The sequence below is a fragment of the Suncus etruscus genome, chromosome 9 (genome assembly GCF_024139225.1).
Source record: "Suncus etruscus isolate mSunEtr1 chromosome 9, mSunEtr1.pri.cur, whole genome shotgun sequence".
In the NCBI taxonomy this organism is placed as follows: Eukaryota; Metazoa; Chordata; class Mammalia; order Eulipotyphla; family Soricidae; genus Suncus; species Suncus etruscus.
This window is the reverse complement of record NC_064856.1, coordinates 1,952,254-1,971,346: the sequence shown is the minus strand read 5'-3', so window position 1 is coordinate 1,971,346 and position 19,093 is coordinate 1,952,254. Positions and strand designations below refer to the sequence as shown.

General features: G+C 37.2%; 1 protein-coding gene across 6 annotated transcripts in view; it reads left to right on the top strand.

The window, feature by feature from the left end:
• The window catches only part of PLCB4 (phospholipase C beta 4), a 418,068-nt gene that overhangs the window by 373,854 nt on the left and 25,121 nt on the right, over positions 1-19,093 (top strand). For all 6 annotated transcript variants that reach the window (XM_049780221.1, XM_049780218.1, XM_049780220.1 and 3 more), the window contains 3 exons: positions 165-369; positions 15,750-15,838; positions 16,725-16,875. In XM_049780221.1, coding sequence (XP_049636178.1) covers positions 165-369; positions 15,750-15,838; positions 16,725-16,875 — 445 coding nt within the window. The remainder of the gene's footprint in view (positions 1-164; positions 370-15,749; positions 15,839-16,724; positions 16,876-19,093) is intronic.

Below are 19,093 nucleotides of genomic sequence, written 5' to 3'. Positions count from 1 at the left end.
TGGTTCCCCAAGTCAGGAGCAATTTCTGGGCACAGAGCCAGGAATAGCCCCTGAGATGGCCCCCCAAAAACAAAAACAAAAAATGGTTGCAGACTAGCTTCCTGGAGTTAATGTTCTTGGAAACAGCATTATAAAGTTCAGTAACAATGACTGTTTGAATGTAGGTGATTCTGCCTGACCTGGCAGTCTTGAGAATCGCTGTGTATGACGACAACAACAGACTGATTGGCCAGAGGATTCTCCCCCTGGATGGCCTCCAAGCAGGCTACCGACACATTTCTCTTCGAAACGAGGGAAATAAGCCTTTATCACTGCCAACAATTTTCTGCAATATTGTTCTTAAAACCTACGTGCCTGATGGATTTGGAGGTAAGTTAGCATTTGTATTCGAAGTATACTATTATCTTTGTAATTACTTATATATCTATCTCCATATCTTATTATAAATGATACATTTATAACATATTTTCTTAGGAGTTCTTTTGTCTGTTTGGGCTTTATTGTTTGTTTTTAAGCCACACCCAGCTGTGCTCAGGGATTACTCGGAGCTTTGGTCAGGGATCAAGGCTCAGGGACCAGAAGAGATACTGGAGATTGAACCTGGGTAGGTCCATGCAAAGCCTTATTGCCTAGTGTACTATCTCTCTAACCCCAAATTAGTAGTTTAAAAGTGTTTGTTGCTGCCTGAGCTACCTTTGCTTATAGCATAATGAAAACAAGTAACCTAGGATTTCTTTGTATAAAATGAAATAGTGAGACTAAAGATTATCTTTAGGATTCAGTCATTTTGTTTTAGCAGTTACTATAATTTACATGTGAATGGTTTATTTACACAACCATTTAAAGGGAGAAAAAGTCAGAAAGTTAGCACAATGGTAGAATACTTGCCTTTCACACAGCTGACCCATGTTTGATCCCCAGCATCCTATATGGTCCAACAAACCCACCAGGAGTATTTCTGAGCACAGAGTAGGAGTAACCACGAGTACCACTGTGTATGGACTACAAAATAAATAAAAAATAAATGGAAAAAAAGAGATAATATAAGATCATAGCTAGTTTATTGATTCCTTTTACTAAAAGACTTAAACTGAGCTATCAACATGCTTGAATTGTCTTCCAATTCCTAAGTGCGTTCAGTTTTATAAAAAGTTTATCACAGAACACTTAACCGGTAGGAGGAACAAGTCAAAAGAATTTGGATAAATCCCAAAACCAAACATAAAATATTTATAATTCCTTCTGACAAGAACATGAAAACAGAGATTCTCTTTATGTACAGAATCCATTGAACCATAAGGAAACAGGACATAGTGTAACTGTGTTATATTTATGAAAGAGTCAAATTCTAACTTTATACTATCACCATATGGCTTTGTGACATTGATAGAACTTCCTAAAGTGCACTCTAAGACCTATAAAAGGGGACTTCTTCCCTTATACAGTCTGCTAAAGTGTTTATCATTGCAGAATTTGACATAGTAAGTCTTAAAAATGAATGCACATGGGCCGGAGTGGTGGCGCAAGCTATAAGGCATCTGCATTGCCCACGCAAGCCTAGGATGGACCACATCATTTTATAGAAACAAGAAGATTTTTCTAAAATTTTTCTCTAAATGAAGATAACTTTCTAGAGAGAACAATAGGATTTGTAGGATCTTCTGGTCACATACTTATGGTTCATTTTTAATAATTAAAGGTTTTCAGGAGGACATATTTTCTTTTTGTTGTTTGCTTTTTGTTTTTGGCCCACACCTGGTTACGCTCAGGGGTTACTCGTGGCAATGCGCTCAGAAATCACTCCTGGCCTGGGGGACCAAATGGGACGCCCAGGACCCAGGGATCAAAGCATGGTCCATCCTGGATCATTTGCATGCAAGGCAAACATCCGGCCTCTGCTCCATCTCTCTGGCCCCTTAGAGGACATATTTTCTACAACTAATCCTCAGCTAGAATAACCTGTTTACAGATTGAAGAAGTAAAATGATCCTGAGGACTTTTCAGCCTCCAAAACCTATGAAAAGGATCCTTTTTTCCAGTTTGGTTTTCTTTAAAAATGAAGTCTTCTAAAGAAGGGCCAACAAGAAGGGGGTTAAGTGTGCAGATCCAAAAGGAGTCCAGAAAACTGCAGTGTGTGTTTAGAATTTGTGATGGCCTCAGGTACCAGCAGGTGAATTAAATCATGTTCCACATAGTTAGAAAACATAATATCTAATACATTGTAGAAGCACTTTTATAGACAAATATGGTAAGAGATTCAAAAGTTTTTCCTCTTCATGGGTTACATTTCAAATCCCGTTCTGTAATTCATTCCAGGGAACTGAGCTATTTGAATAAAGGAAAAAAAATCATTTGTTAAACTCCTACATTGTGCCAAATATTTTACATAAATAGAACCCAGAAATGTAAAACTATCCCAAAAGTATGTGGACATAGGCACGTCTGTACTGAGGAAATATCTGTTTATGATTTGGTTCATTGTAGTGTCTATATAAGTATTAATCTAAATTTTTAAAAATAGCACTGCAACTGTTCTTGTTCTTTTTAGCATGTTATGCAGTCACTTATTTTTTTTATCAGAAACATTTGAAATTTCTGTACTATTTCACCATTAATGTGACCCCACAATTAACATCAGAACCACAGATTTGACACTCAAAGACTATTTAAAATTCTCTAGTCATTTCTATATTATATATGAAGAACCAAGGACAGACATTAAGAGTTTTTTGTTTGTTTGTTTGTTTGTTTGGTCACACCCAGCAGGGCTTAGGGGTTACTCCTGGCTCTATGCTCAGAAATCGCTCCTGGCAGGCTTGGGGGATCATATGGGATGCCGAGATTCGAACCACCGTCCTTCAACATGCAAGGCAAATGCCCTACTCCGTGATATCTCTCCATTCTCACATTAAGAGTTTTGATAAGGGCCGGGCGGTGGCGCTGGAGGTAAGGTGCCTGCCTTGCCTGCGCTAACCTAGGACGGACCGCGGTTCCATATGGTCCCCCAAGAAGCCAGGAGCAACTTCTGAGCGTATAGCCAGGAGTAACCCCTGAGCCTCACATGGTGTGGCCCAAAAACCAAAAAAAAAAAAAAAAAAAAAAAAAAAGAGTTTTGATAGTCTTAAATGAACATAGGAAAGCGAGCACATTGGAATTTTCTTTTTCAAGTTTTTGAAAATCGTTTAACCTCTTAATTTATACAATTTGTTTATATTTTGTAAGCTTAAGTAAGTTCCCACATTTACATAAGCCGGTATATACAATACAGAATTAAGGATAACCCATTTTGTAAATGCCCAGTGATGTAGTAAAGTTGTAGTGTTTGGATCATTGAATTGAGGAGATATTATCCAAAGTGGGGTCAGAAGAGAACCTACGTGCTTTCTGGGCCTGGAAAGGTGAAAGGCAATTCACAGTGGAGGCTTAGAACAGCATTTTACTTACACAGCAAAGCAGTCCAGACTAAAGCTGGATACCTTTTGGGGAAGCTGATACGTAGAGAGTTTGGTGCCAAAAATAAAAAGGCCTGACATATGTCTTGGGGATATATCTTTCAAAAGCAGTGGAGTCTGGGAGCCTAGTGATAGTACAACCTGGAGTATGCAAGCCTTGCACACATCTGACCCAGTTTTAATCTCGGAGCCACATATACTACCTTGAATTCCATGAGGAGCTTTTTTATTTTGTTTTGTTTTGGGGCTACACCCAATGACGCTCCTGGGTTACTCCTGGCTATGTGCTCAGAAATCACTCCTGGCTTGTGGGACCATATGAGATGTCGGGGATCAAACCCAGGTTCGTTCTGGGTCAACTGCGAACATGGCAAACGCCCTACTGCTGTGCTACCACTCCAGCCCCTAAAATGTTTTTTTTTTTAACTATAAGTTTATTTTGAGTTCAGAAGGTAACTGAGAAAAGTCGTACCATAAGGACCCTTCATAACAAATGAATTCTAAAAAACAGAAGGTTATAAAATATAGTGCCTATGTGTGTATAAACCAGCACAAGTATAAATATTGACTTGATCAATGTAAACTTTATGTGTCTTTGTGCTTATGGAGCATGAATGGCAGTCCCCACCTTGTAAAAGAGAATCAGAGGAGCACCCAGAGCAGCTCAGGACACGCAGAACTCATAGCAACCTCTTCATTGCCTTTTTACAATTTTTAATTTAATTTTAGTTAAATTTTTAATTAATTTTTTTAATTGTAATTTCTTTTTTACCAGCTACAGAAAAGTCTGTTGGTCGAGTTCTTTTTTTCTCAAGCTTTATACTTTGTTATGCCGTGGTAAATTATTTTGTCAAAAGCAATTCATCATGTAAAGAAAAAAAATCACTTTATCTTGTGCTTACTAAGAGGCTTCAGAATTCATTAGTAACATTACCATGATTGTTTTTAAGCACCAATAATTCTATGTTCTGCATCGTTTTAAAGTGTCACTCCCAGTAATGACAAGTATATAGCATCATATTGTAGAAACAAGAAGATTTTTCTAAAAGTTTTCTCCAAGTGAAGATAACCTGCTGGAGAGAACATAGGATTTGTAGGATCTTCTGGTCGCATAACAAAGGTGCCACCAAATAATGAATACCAGTTGATGAGTCAACTTGGTACTCTTATTACCCTGGGGATCCAGTTCCACTGCCACCCAAGGGACTAGTCACTAGGAAGCTAAGGCAGTGGGTAGAGCAAGAGCTTTATTAGCAACAAGACAACAGCTAAGGAAATCGCAGGCTCACATCCTGTATGCTCACAGGAAGCAGTTTATGTAGAAACACAACTGAGGAACCTATTTTCAGAAATGAAGTTTGTAAGATAAAAGATAGGTGTGGACTCTAGGAAGGGTCAATAAAACCTCATTCTCTGGTCTTTGAGCTAGAACCTATATGTTCTTTTTCTTGTAAAGGCTTTGGGGCGAAAAAGATATAGAAAATATTCTTTGCATTTTCAACAGCATCAATGCAGAGTAGTTTGCTGCTTTTAATGTTGAGATCTTGATTCCTTTGGGACATTTTGCTTTTGCGATTACCACTATTTCTTAGACCTTCAGACATAGAATTTGTTTTTTGGCTTTGTGGGCCACACCGGGTGTTGCTCAGGGGTTACTCCTGACTCAATGATCAGAAATCGTTCCTGGCAAGCTGGTGTATGTGTGGGGGGGGGGTGGTGGTGGTGGTGGTGTCACATGGAATTCTGGGTATCAAACCATGAGGGATTGGACACGTGCAAGGCAAATGCCCTACTTCAGTGCTATCACTCCAGCCCCACCTTTGAGGATTTCCTTTTTTTATCTTTTTTGGGGGGCAGGGGGCTGTTTGGGCCATACTCGGTGACACTCCCGGGTTACTCCTGGCTATGTCCTCAGAAATTGCTCCTGGTTTGAGGGACCATATGGGACACCGGGGGTATTGAACCTCGGTTTGTCCTAGATTAGCGTGTGCAAGGCAAACACCCTACCACTTGTGCCACCCCTCTGGCCCCTGGACATAGAATTCTTATCTGCTGCCTTGAACTGAGTGTGCTGCACTTCACATTTCCTGCCCTAACTGATCCTCTTCTACTCCAGTAGACTTCCTGTTTTCCCATTCCCTCACCCCCCCACCACCAGTGGCAGGGTATTTTAAATGCAGCTGCTGCTACATTTCCTTCTCATCATCAAAAGTATAATAACCCAAGAATATAAAGAAACAGGTAGTAGAGTTTTGATCTTGTCAAAGAGCATCTCATTCTAAAACAGCCTAGATAAACAATATCTCCAGGCTAAGGGCAGAGATAAAGACTCAACCCACAGGCAGAATTTTGCTGAAAAAGGAAACAATAGCACTTAAGATGAGTAGGAAGGAATCAGAGTCTCTACTTACTGTCTTTCAATGTTCTTTTCCTACTGAACATTAAGTCAAACAGTTCTCTCTTGTTCCACATTCAGACACAAAACAGAAGTTAACGGTTTTACTTGAGTTTTAAAGAACATTTCCTTTTGTCAAATCCAGGGAGACTCAAAGTACTGGGGTTGGCTTTGCCACTTGAATGCATTAAAGGCACAAATGCCCTGAAGGTATTTCTCTCTTCTCACCCACCTGCTCTTGCTGTGACTTATCATTTGTATTTCTTGTAGTCACTGAGTGGTAAGGAGGAAAAAATGCTTGGGTGAGTTGTTGTGGTGTTTCTAGTCTAGAGGGAATGTCAGAATTATATGCAAATGGCACATTAACTTGTGTGTCCTGAACCTGTCAGCACTCTTCTAAAACCAAGCTTGTCTCTGCTCTGTTTTTTGCATTGCTGGGTCCTTGCATTCAACCATCAGATCTTAGAGAAGGGCTGAGTTGGTCATCAGAGTGGCCCATGGTTCATCTAAAATCTACCTGGAAATCTCTCTTCCTATCCCCCCAAATGACTCTGGAGTGGAAGGAATAAGAGGAATCATGGAGTGATACAATGGTAATTGCTAGATAGACATATCAAATGCACTGTTTGCTGTTAGAAAACATGAGCATCCCTAGTCTGTTTCAACTGTAGGATTCATTTATCCCCCAATGCATATTATATCTTCTAGGTTATGTAGTTTGGAAAATGTTTAAATCATTTGGTACAAGCTAAAAAAGTCTGTTCCAAATCAGAGTTGTGAGATGTATTGGTCTTTGGACGACCCACTTGTAGTTTGTAAGCGAAGAGTAGGTATTTTTATCCTCCATAAATATTTTTGCCTATTCAGATAGTTTTCAGGGTCTTGCTTATTAGTAAATAAATTAGGCTCACATGTATGAAGCCCTGGGTTTAATTGCTAGCACCAATGATGTGGGAAACTAAAGAGAACTTGGGCCAGAAATGACTTTATGGGAGAGGGGGTTGATTTTTGCATTCAAGCACCCAAATATATTGAAAAGGAATGACCAAGTAGATACAAAAATGAAAAGCTGAGAACTCCAGAAACACCCAGAAACATTTTAAATCTGTCCTCATGAACTGCAATCTTCCTTTCAGTGCTTGAGAGTATTCAATCTTATGCTTTCAACTCCACAAGGAAGAAGCAGGTAATAGAGGTGGGCGTCTTCTCTAGGAGTGACCAGCCTTTTGGAAAGAGTTCTTGACCTAGAAATAAATGGTGTTTTGAAAATTACAAAGAAGTAGGCTCCAGTTAAGTATAAAAGAAAGTAATGAGAAAAATTAATTTGCTAAAATAAAAACAGAGAAGACAAAAGAAAAGTTTCAGAGATTCCACAGTAGGACACTTAAATATAGAGGAAAAATCTCACCCTGTTACATTACACAGATTCAAAGACTATATACAAATAGATCTGCTCTGCAAGAGGGCAAAGAAGAGCCTAAACATGCAAAGCCAGGGTATGCAAACAGGTAGTATTTTCTAGGCTGAGACAAGGTAAATACAATTAACATTTTCAAATACAGTTCTATAGATTTAGAAAGAGCAATGGGAGATATTTGAAGCATAGCATTGTTATCATGTTATATTAAAATAGTTTTAAAAATAATTTTTCTCTATGATTACATATATGTCTATATGTTTAAAACATCAGCATAATGCTTACCAGAGGAGAAAATTAATAACTATAGAAAAATTATCTAAAAGAAATCAAATCATGACTTTTCTCTAAGTCTGTTCCTGGCCCCAAAGTCTGAACCCTTTATCTTCTCAATGTTCCAAAAGTTCATTTGGCATTTGAATTTTCTTTCTATTGAATTCAACTGATCAATAACCACCTCCCTTCACGTGGAAAAATTAGATGTCCCAGATGCTCTTAATATATCATTATTCAAAATTGCTAGGAATGAAACAACTGTTTTAAGTAATTGGTAACCTAAGCCTTGACAAAGGCATTTTCTCCTGCCATAAGCTCCTTTTTATTGCATGTGATTTAATATCTGAATTTAGTGATTTAATAATAATTTAATACATTTAATGATTTGAATCAACCTTCATTAAACTGCACTTATGGTACCATTTTCTCAGTATGGTTATACTGTACCATTGTTGAATTTTATTATTTTACATTTTGTATTTTAAGGCATATGAAACTAAAAGTAAGGCAACTCATTCCCAAAATATGGCTTAATTTCAGGATGTGGGGATTCCCAGGACTTACTAGAATTATAAGTACGGGTAACATGAGTGGTCAAATATGAAATATGAAATAATTGAGACCACACAAAATGCATAGTATGGGGACCCACGTCTGCATCATATTTGATTTCAGGAGAGAGATAGTTTTTCTGCTGATCTTTTAAGCACAACCCTGGTATGCAAGGCATTTCCACAGAAACAAAGGGCAGAGAATCTTAGGAGAAGGAAGACAATGATACCAAGCCCTAGAATATACATATCAAAATAACTAGCTATACAGGTGAAAAGAAATCCTTAGCTGAAAGGGATAAAGTTCTAGTTCAGAAAGGAGGTGTTCTGGTTTTGCAAGAAGCTTCCAATAGCAAGAGAAGCTAAATTGGTTTTGCTACAAAAGTTTGCAGCATGCAGGAAAGTAGAATTCAAGAAAGGCAGAAGCTATTGTTTACCACCATGAACTTGAGACCAGAAGAAAACAAGTTTCTGGGAACTGGCTCGATACAAACTTTGAGATGCAAATATACTAGCCAGTAGGGAATTTTAGCTGTCTTTGATGCTGAAAATTTTTTTATGACTGCAGGATAGCTGAGGACGAATTTCTGTAGTTGCAAGGGAGACAAAGTCAAATAAAAGGAAAATAGAAATATAATGTCACAGCCATGTCAGAAATATAGCCAGTAATCCACGCAGGGATTATGTTTGACTTCTCCAATGGGCCTACTGGCTGATATATTTCTTGAGGGGAAATCAGGCACTGCACCAGGAAAGCCAATAGACAGGTCTGGAGCCTGCTTCCCTTTAAAAATGGAGACATACACCCCCAGCTGTGGGCTGGTCTGACCATCAGGTAAGATTAGCATTTTGCCCTGGGAGGGGTAACAATGACATTCATCCACTAATGAATAAATCCATAGCATTATACTTTGGTGTGTAATTTAGCTTCTACCTGTAAGATTCAATAGCGTTTGGTTGGCAAAAATATCTCAGTTGGCTTTCTCTGTAATACAAAACAAAATATGACTTAGTTTGCTTATTGTTTGCAACTATATTTTGAAAAATATAGAAACTATAGTCTAGCATAAGATCAATTTTTAGATGAAATCAAAATATTTTTGCAGTGAGTAGACGGATTGCTTCAGTTATTTAAATGTTTTCCAAGTTGAACTATGACAGAACCTTTGGAGGTCGCCAGTGGCTGATGGTATCTGCTTCTTAAAAGTAATAAATCCAGATTTATAAATTTGAACACATATGAATTACTAGGAAAAATACATACCTAAGATGTGGCCAGTGGGATGGTATAGCATGGAGGGCACTTGCCATGGATGTGATTGATCCAGATACAGTTCCCAGAGCCACACAGCACACAACCAGGATCTTAAGACAGTCCGATATCCCTTCATCTATATCAATTTTTACTGCTATATGAATTCCTTTTTCATTTATCATTGGTAATCGATTTTACCACAAATTGGGAGAATGGAAACTAAAAATTTTACTCTCACAGTTCTACAAATGAGAAGTTCAAAATCACGGAAGTTCTTGTTCTTGGAAAAATGTTTTCTTGTCTTTTATAAATCTCTAGGCAGCTCCCTGCAGTCTTTTAGCAGCCCTTGGTTTAAATCTCCTTTTTTTACCCCAATCTGCCTTCATCTCATACCTTTCTTCTCTTTGTCCCTGAATGTTCTCTCTTCTTCTGATAATGACATCATTATGGTCTCACTTCAGACCATAATCAATTACATGTAATAGGGCCATACATCTAAATGATCTCATATTTTGAGGTCCTTCGTAGACATTAATTTTGTATAGTACTCTTCCACTTAATTGTGCATTTTCTTTTCATTTATTTCCTCCAATTACTAGTCTTTAATATCTATTTTAGAAGCTTGTTTGGAACAAATTTTTAAGGATGCCCACTGGGCATAATAATTGCAATATTATGAACCTGAACATTAATTTTATGATAAAAGAAAGTGAAGAGAACCTTAATATACTGATATGTTTTATAAAGTCATCATTAAAAAATCAAAAGTCTATTTAGTGATGAATAATTTGGCAAATTTTACCCATTCAATAGAATTTATTTTTAAACTATATAAAACCTAATAAACTTAAACAACATATTGTTTTAGGTATGTAGAATATGAACACATATTGGGAAATTACATAGAATTACATTAAAATATATTAGTGAGGAAGAATTATGCATAATTTCTTTTATGCCTTGCTCTACTGGATTTATGTTTAATTTTAAGTAAGTACAAGTTTACCTATTATTTCTAGAAAAGGACTAGAAGTTATATTAACCTTCAGAGAACTCAAATATACTCTGAAGGCTCACAAACTGATTGTGTAGCTCAAAAGATGAGTCTTTTCTTGTTAACAAGCCAACACTGTGAGTCACTCATGGAAACTGCCAGTGGGAAACCAAGGCAAAGTGAATCCAGTGTGAGGGTGTGTGGAGGGACTGGAACGGTCAGTGGCCTCAATTTTAAGTTTCTTATTGACACATTAGTGTGTGCATGAGTGGATGAGAGAAATTTGTCGTTAGATACAGATTCAATAAGTCCTAAAACTACTCTGAGTTTAAAAGTATGATAACAGGGACACATAACTCAGACGAAGACACAAAACCATTTTGAAATATTCCATCAAAAAGAAAGCAAAACCTTAGTGTGAAATGATGCAACAAGAAGTACTGAAACACAGGATGTAGCACATTTTATAGGATGACTTACCTGTCTCGTCAAGTCTATTCTTTGTGAAAACTAATTGGTAAGACGACTCTAAACAAAAAAATTAATTTAAGAGATAAAGAGAACTGCAATTTGTATCTTACTAAAATGAACTTTAAATTGGGAGAATATTAAAATGAAACAAACATGAATTATATCAATGAATGATTGCCAATTTTATTGGCTACAATCTTGGTATGGATGGTACTGAGCAAAAAGCCTCATTTTTAGTATTCATATATCAAAAGCAGAGGAAAAAGTAAAATAACTCAATACACATGAAATAATCATCAGTAGTTAAATTTCTTTTAACCATCTTCTCTTTTATTTCTCTTTCTCTCTGCTGAAATATCTTAAGAAACTTTCCCAGTTTCCAAAATGGCAGGTGAAAAGATCTAGAGAATTTACTTTAAGATATTCCTTGGTTTTTCTTTCTCGTTTTGTTTCTGAATAATGGAACCACAGTTTACCGAGGTGCTTTGTAAGAAAGTTAAAAGGTCAGTTTAGGAGGCTACATTCCATTTGTGAGGGCAAACAAAGTACAAGTAATCCTGGAGTTGAGGATCTTAGCTACTGCCCAGCTGCTTCAGGAAAACTCCACTCTTCCCTGTGAGGGAGGCCACCATAGTCTAGGAATAATATTAACCCCAATTTCCTCCAAAATGACTGAAGGCACCATCCTCATTAGAATAACTCAGCATCTTGAGCAGATTAACCACCTTGACACAGCCATTCTTGTCACCACCAACTGCCTTGTGATGGTAGCCAGAATCTTCTCCCTTTTCAATCCTGGACTTGGCTACCAAGTACTTCCTTGTACAGAGCCTTTCTGGAGTACTGAGCAGATCTGAGATAATAGCCCACCCCCAGACTAGGACAGGTTTCAGCTTGTAGTGGATCTTTCTTCATTGGGTTGGTGCTGCCTTTTTTTATTTATTGTTTTTAATCACCATGAGGTAGAGTTCAAAAGTTGTTGATGGTTGGGTTTCAGTCAGACAAAGTTTCAACACCCATCCCTTCACCAGTGCTCATTTCCCACCACCACCAATTCCCCAGTTTCTCTCCCCTGCACAGCATCCCCTCCCACACCCACATATACACATACACAGAACTCTCTCTCTCTCACTCTCTCTATCTCCTCTCATTTCTCTCTCTCCTCTCTTCTCTCTATCCATTATTCCTTCTAGGCATTGTAGTTTGCAACACTGTTATTGAAAAAATATCAGGCATTTAGGTTTACCTCCATCCATCACACTAAGGTTTTGCTTTCTTTTTGATGGAATATTTCAAAATGGTTTTGTGTCTTCATCTGAGTTATGTGTCCCTGTTATCATACTTTTAAACTCAGAGTAGTTTTAGGACTTATTGAATCTGTATCTAACTATAAATTTCTCTCATCCACTCATGCACACACTAATGTGTCAATAAGAAACTTAAAATTGAGGCCACTGATTGTTCCAGTCCCCCCACACACCCCCACACTGGATTCACTTTGCCTTGGTTTCCCACTGGCAGTTTCCATGGGTGACTCACAGTGTTGGCTTGTTAACAAGAAAAGACTTATCTTTCGAGCTACACGATCAGTTTGTGAGCCTTCAGAGTATATTTGACTTCTCTGAAGGTTAGTATAAATGCTAGTCCTTTTCTAGAAATAATAGGTAAACTTGTACTTACTTAAAATTAAACATAAATCCAGTAGAGCAAGGCAAAAAAGTTCTTGTCCAGAGTGATCATTTCCAACTATTATTGTCATACTGATACCTTTTCTCTCCTAACCAGTCAACATTACCATCAGCAGTGAATGAGAGCTCCTTTCTTCCCTCATCCAGGCCAGCACTGGTGGTTCTTTATGTTGTTGTTTTAATATGTGACAGTTTCTGTGGTTTGAGTTATCCCCATAGAATCTGGTGGGAGATGTTATCACTTGTTTTGATTTGCACCTCCCTGATGATTAATGATCTGAAGCACTTTTTCATGTGCCTTTTGGCCATATGCATTTCTCCTTTGAGGAAATATCTGTTCATTCTACTTCTTTTTTTTTTTATAAGTTGGATGATTTTTTTCTTGCTAAATTCTATGAATACCTTATGTATCTTAAATAGAAACCCTTTATCTGATGGGTATTAGGTGAATAATTTGTCCTATTCTGTGGGCAGATTTTGTATTCTAGCCATCCTTTTCTATGAGGATTAGTAGCTTCTTAATTTAAGTTTGTCCCATTTGTTTATCTTTGCTTCCACTTTCTTGATCAGTGGCATTTCATCCTTGAAGATGCCTTTTGCTTCAATGTCATGGAGAGTTCTGCCTACATTTTCCTCTATATTCCTTATGGTGCTTCTTATCTGGCCATCTGTTTCTATCATCTTGTCTTCTGGTTTCTTATCCTTAGAAACTGACTTCTCAGCTTTTTAACCCATTTTGCAAGATAGGAAAGCACCTTGGGATATTTCAGCATAGAGCAGGAAGAGAAATAAAAAGGAAATAAATAGTAAATAAAAAGAAAATCTGTCTATTTATAATTATTGTATCTTTTGTATATAAAATTACTTTCTTTTCCCTTTACACTTATGTACAATTGAAATTGATCTAAGGAATTTAAAATATGTACGTTCTTAAAACCGTAACTTGGAAAACATAAGATTATCTGGATTTTTTTCCTGAACCAGATTTAAGGCCTATTTTGTCCATGCTTGTCATTATGAGGCAAATAACTCAGAGGAAAATTTATATAATTAGATTAAAGCTCAAATACTGCATGCATATGAGAGATTAAATTTATGCAACTTTTGTGGAGAACAATTTGGCAGCCATTTCCACAAGGTATCACTACTTTTACCCTTTATTCTAACTGTTCAATCCATACACATAGGCACAAGTATGCTAAGAAATATTCCAGGAGACAGTAAGTGAGACATTGTTTATAATAGCAAAGAACTTAAAGTACTTGGAGTCTATCAAAAAGGAACTAACAAAGAAATCAGTCTTTCACAAAATAGAATAGTTTTACAGTTCTTAAAAATAATGTTGTAGATATTAATCTCAGATATGAACAGATCCTAATATAACTGAAATTTAAAAATAAAGGTATGGGGGTCGATTCAGAGTACAGAAGATAAGGTGTTTGCCTTCCACAATTCTGACTTAAATTAGGTCTGGTCCCACATACTCTGATGCTTTCCAGGAGTGATCCCTGAGCACAGAGCCAGAAGTAAGCCCTGAGCACAGGTGTGGCCCTAAACTATATATACATAGATATGTATATCTATATATAGTTTATATATACATATAAAGAGATAGATAGATAGATAGATAGATAGATAGATAGATAGATAGATAGATAGATAGATAGATAGATAGATAGATAGATAGATAGAGAGGTAGATAGAGAATTATTCATCTACCTGGATGTTTTGTTGGGTTTTTTTTTTCGGTGGTTGGGTCGACCACACAAGCATGACTGAACACATAAATTTCTTCTGGCAACGTTTGAGAGACCATATGGAATTCAGGGGATTGAACTTGAGTTAGTTGCAAAGCCAGTACCATATGCATTGTACTATCTCTCCAGCCCTTCTATCTAGATTTTTAAAATAACTATACTGATTTAAAAATAGGTAATAGTATATAAAATATAACTTTGTTATATAAACATAAAACATTGTCAGGGGAGAAAATCTTAACTTTCAGTTTTCTATGTTTGAATATTTATCATATGATTGTATTCTTTTCTGATTTAAGATGAAGAAGAAAACACTTTCTTGAGAAAAATTGTTTTAGGAATATAGTAAGAAAGGTGATTCTATTAGTAAAAATGATACATTTTAATTCATAATTTTTTAATGTAAAGGTTTTGGATTATTTTTAAAGAAAAGATTGTTCTTTCTATAGTACTGACAAATTAGGCAAAATGGTATGAAATTCTGTGTGAAAGTAATAGAAGTTCTTTAAATGATTGCAGATTAGGTGAAATTTTAATGTTTTTAAGTAAAACACTGAATATATATTTCAGTTAATGATGCAACCTAAATTGGCTTTACTTATGTATTTATCTATATAACCTTTATTTAAGATACATGGATTACAAAGTTACTCACAGTTGAGTTTCAGGCTTACAATATTTATCACCAATCCCACCACCAGGGTAACCTTTCCCTGCACCAATGTCTCTGGGTTCCTTCCACCCCACAGGCTGCATTTTTGACAGACACATTTTATTTTTGTTTGCTGTGGTTTGGAGCTCCTGCATTCAGGGTGGTTGACTCTATTTAGATATATAAATATACCTCTCCTCTACACCACCAATACACTCAAGGCCCTTGACCTCTGTCCCCTGCTACTTCTCTCAGAACTAGTTTTAAATTTGCTGTAAGCTAATATATCCAAAAATAAAGTGTAATGGCATCTCTGTGCATTAATTAAATGTCTCATATCCAAACAATCAGTTGATATTTCAGGGAATAATGTCTGAGTCAATGTATGAGTTAAAGGTTTTTTTTCAGGAATCTGCTCCAAATTCTTTGAATTCTCACAATACCTCTATAAAGGGCTAGAATCAGGTCTTATCTTCAGATGAATAAACAGTCTCAGGATTACTCGATTTGTTGAACAGCATGCAGATGAAAAGTAAAGCAATTCACATGGCTGATCCAGACTCACTTTCTTCTTCACTGTGGAAACACACACACACACACACACACACACACACACACACACACACACAATGAGAACATTAGGGAAAAAGAACATCTGACGTTTACACCTTACTTGAGCTTTCTTTTCCTGATTAACTACTTTCCAATGTTTTCCATATGTCTTAAGAGAAGGAAAAGCAGGAATTATAATCAAGATGGTGGCTTGTTTATTGGCTGAATTGGACTTTGTGGATCTTTCCATTAAATTAGAATAAACATCTTAGCGGTCTATGTCTTTCAGATATTGTGGATGCTTTGTCTGATCCCAAGAAATTCCTTTCTATTACGGAAAAGAGAGCAGACCAAATGAGGGCTATGGGCATTGAAACTGTAAGTAAAAGGAGTCAATTAAAGAAAATTGAGCTGGGAAATTGAGCTCTGAATTACCAGAACAAGACAGAGTATTCAAATAATGTAGCCAGGGGCTGGAGTGATAGTACAGTGGGTAGGGTGCTTGCCTTGCAGGAGGCCAACCTGGGTTTAATCCTAGGTTTCTTGCACCTACCCAGAATTATCCCTGAATTCAGAGCCAGGAGTAAATAGTAACCACCACCAGGTGTGGCAGAAAAAAAAATAACTGAATTAATTAATGTAGCCAGTTACGAGAGGGTTTTTGAAACTGAATCTAAATAAGTTCAGCAAAATAGTTTCAAGGGTCAGTGAGAGTATCACATTTTAGTAACAGATATTTATTATCCAAAAAGCTACTTCATTATGTGTGACTTAACTCTTACCTTAGGGAGACTGAACCACTAGAAGCAACTGGGAAAGAAACAGTATGCATTTAAAATATCAAATGCTTTATTGAAACACAGAATTCCTGCTTACCCAATTTTATAAATTAATGAAACTGGCATGTATTACTGCTCCTCTGTTTTTAACCATCCAGACTTCTCTCATCCCATAGCCCACTTGGATTCTTTGCCTTTAAACAGTACATTTTGTATAATTGATACTGATAATTCAATCTCTGCAGTAGCTAGAAAAGGACAGCATACCCTGCTTATAAAAAGGGGGTGCATTTTTTTCCTTTCACCACATTCTTCAAGAAGCTATATCCTCTGTAGTTCTCTAGGAGAAGATCCAATGAGACCAGCAGTCCAGGAAGAGAAAAAGAAGTTGGGTGGCAGAACTGAGATCAATAAAATAAACATGTGCAAAGCACTGAACCTCAAGGTGGCATTCACTTAGGTTAACATCAGCGTTTCTGTTGCAGAGCGACATAGCTGATGTGCCCAGTGATACTTCCAAGAACGACAAGAAAGGGAAGGCCAATACTGCCAAGGCAAATGTGACTCCTCAGAGCAGCTCTGAGCTCAGGCCAACCACCACAGCTGCCCTAGGGTCTGGCGTGGAAACCAAAAAAGGTAAAGCAGACTTGCTTAGATTCTTTATCTGTCGTGGAACGTTTCATTCTTTCTTAAGTCTTCTTTTACAAAGGCATGCAGAATTACTATTTCTTTATTTTAAGTTTTCATTATTCCACAAAAATTGAACATGTTTTTTTTGTGTGGATTAAACGAATTGCTTAATTTTTCTTTCTTTTTTTTTTTTTTTTTTTTTGGTTTTTGGGCCACACCCTGTGACGCTCAGGGGTTACTCCTGGCTATGCGCTCAGAAGTTGCTCCTGGCTTCTTGGGGGACCATATGGGACGCCGGGGGATCGAACCGCGGTCCGTCCTAGGCTAGCGCAGGCAAGGCAGGCACCTTACCTCCAGCGCCACCGCCCGGCCCCGAATTGCTTAATTTTTCTAAGAACCTAACAGAATGAGCATATTTGCTAAATTTCATCTGCTAGATCCCTTGCACAAAATATCTACTGTATTTTCCAGTGTAGAAGATGACTTTTTAACCCATGAAAAACTTAATTAAAAGTCAGGGGTCATCTTATTCTTACTCCCACTTCAAGGATGAGTGATCCACCCCCCTCTTGCCACTGCATCCTATCCAGCTGCCAGGCATCATCACTCAGTCTCTACTCATCCTGATTCATCTTTCAAGAAACACAGAGGAGCTGAGTTACTGAGCGATACATCCCATCCAGCCACCGGTGTCAACGTTAATATAGGGCTATCTGGTGCTCAGCACTTTGCTCAGCTTTTATGGGACACAGAGGAGGCGCTCTGTCTCCCTATAGCTTCCCTATTAATCACTGCACCCCAGCCAGCTGCTCTTAGAGGAGCCCCCTCTCCCTGCTCTCAATGTAGATCACAATTAAAATATTACAGTCACTCACTACAAATAACAAATGTAAAATTATCATTGGCACTCCAAAGTCTAGCTTTATTAAGCATATACTTTTAACCTTTGAAGGTTTTACTCTTTTTCTCTTACGGTTTTCAATTTGCATTTGCTGTGCATTAAAAGAGAGGTAGTATTATACGGTGAATAGAGCTCAAACCATATATTTTAACAGAAAAATTAGGGGGTCTTTTTATTCACCCAGTCGTCTTATATACTAGAAAATAGGTAGTTAACTAGTTCTATAAAATGTTTATTCTTCATTACCAGCCACAAGCAAAGTTTAATACTAAAATTGTGTTTATGATTTACTGTTACATATAAATTTAATTTAATGAAAGTATTGTATATTCAGGATAACCTATTGGATGGGAGAAAGTATTTGCATACCATATATCAGATAGAGGACTAATATCCAGATATATTAAACACTCAAAAAAGCTCAACAACAGCAAAATCAATAGCCCTATCAAAAACTGGAAAAAGCTTCTTGAAGAAGACATATAGTCAGGGTCAGCCTGCAGGTTTATAAAGTGCTCATTGTTAGGAAAAAGCAACTTGTTCTCAGAAAAATGCAAAGCAAAAGAACAGTGAAATTTTCTTATGCCAGTGAAAATGGCATATATCAAAAATACTAAAATAACTATTGCCTATGGGTATGTGGTAAGAAAGGATCCTCATTCACTGTAGGTAGGAATGTCCTTTGGTTCTGCTTTTATGGAAAATACTACGGAGACTTCTTAAAACAATAGTAATAGTCTTACCATTAGAAAAGCAACATAGCGGGGCCGGAGAGATAGCATGGAGGTAAGGCGTTTGCCTCTCATGCAGGAGGTCATCGGTTCGAATCCCGGCGTCCCATATATGGTCCTCCCGTGCCTGCCAGGAGCAATTTCTGAGCCTGGAGCCAGGAATAACCCCTGAGCACTGCCGGGTGTGACCCAAAAACCACAAAAAAAAAAAAAAAAAAAAGAAAAGCAACATAGCTCCAACACTAAGCTCCCAAAAAAACCATGGCTGCTGACTCTTCCCTGGTAGATCGGTCTGGGCTGAGAACCCTGAGGCCTTCTTGGATTGAGGCAGGAAGTTTCTCCTTTTCTGCCTGATGGAAGATTTTCAGCAGTTTGTTGTTGAAAATGGTGTGATAATATTATTCTCCTAAAATATTTAAATACTTATTGATGTTAAATTGCTGTTACTTCAATAAATAAAAAGTAAATATTTTTATAAAACAACACAAAGATTTTTAAGAAATTAGGAAGACTGTAAGTAGTTGACTAGAAATATTTTGAGTGCAAAGAGAATTTTTTTTAAATTTTCTACACTGTGAACTTCACTAAACGA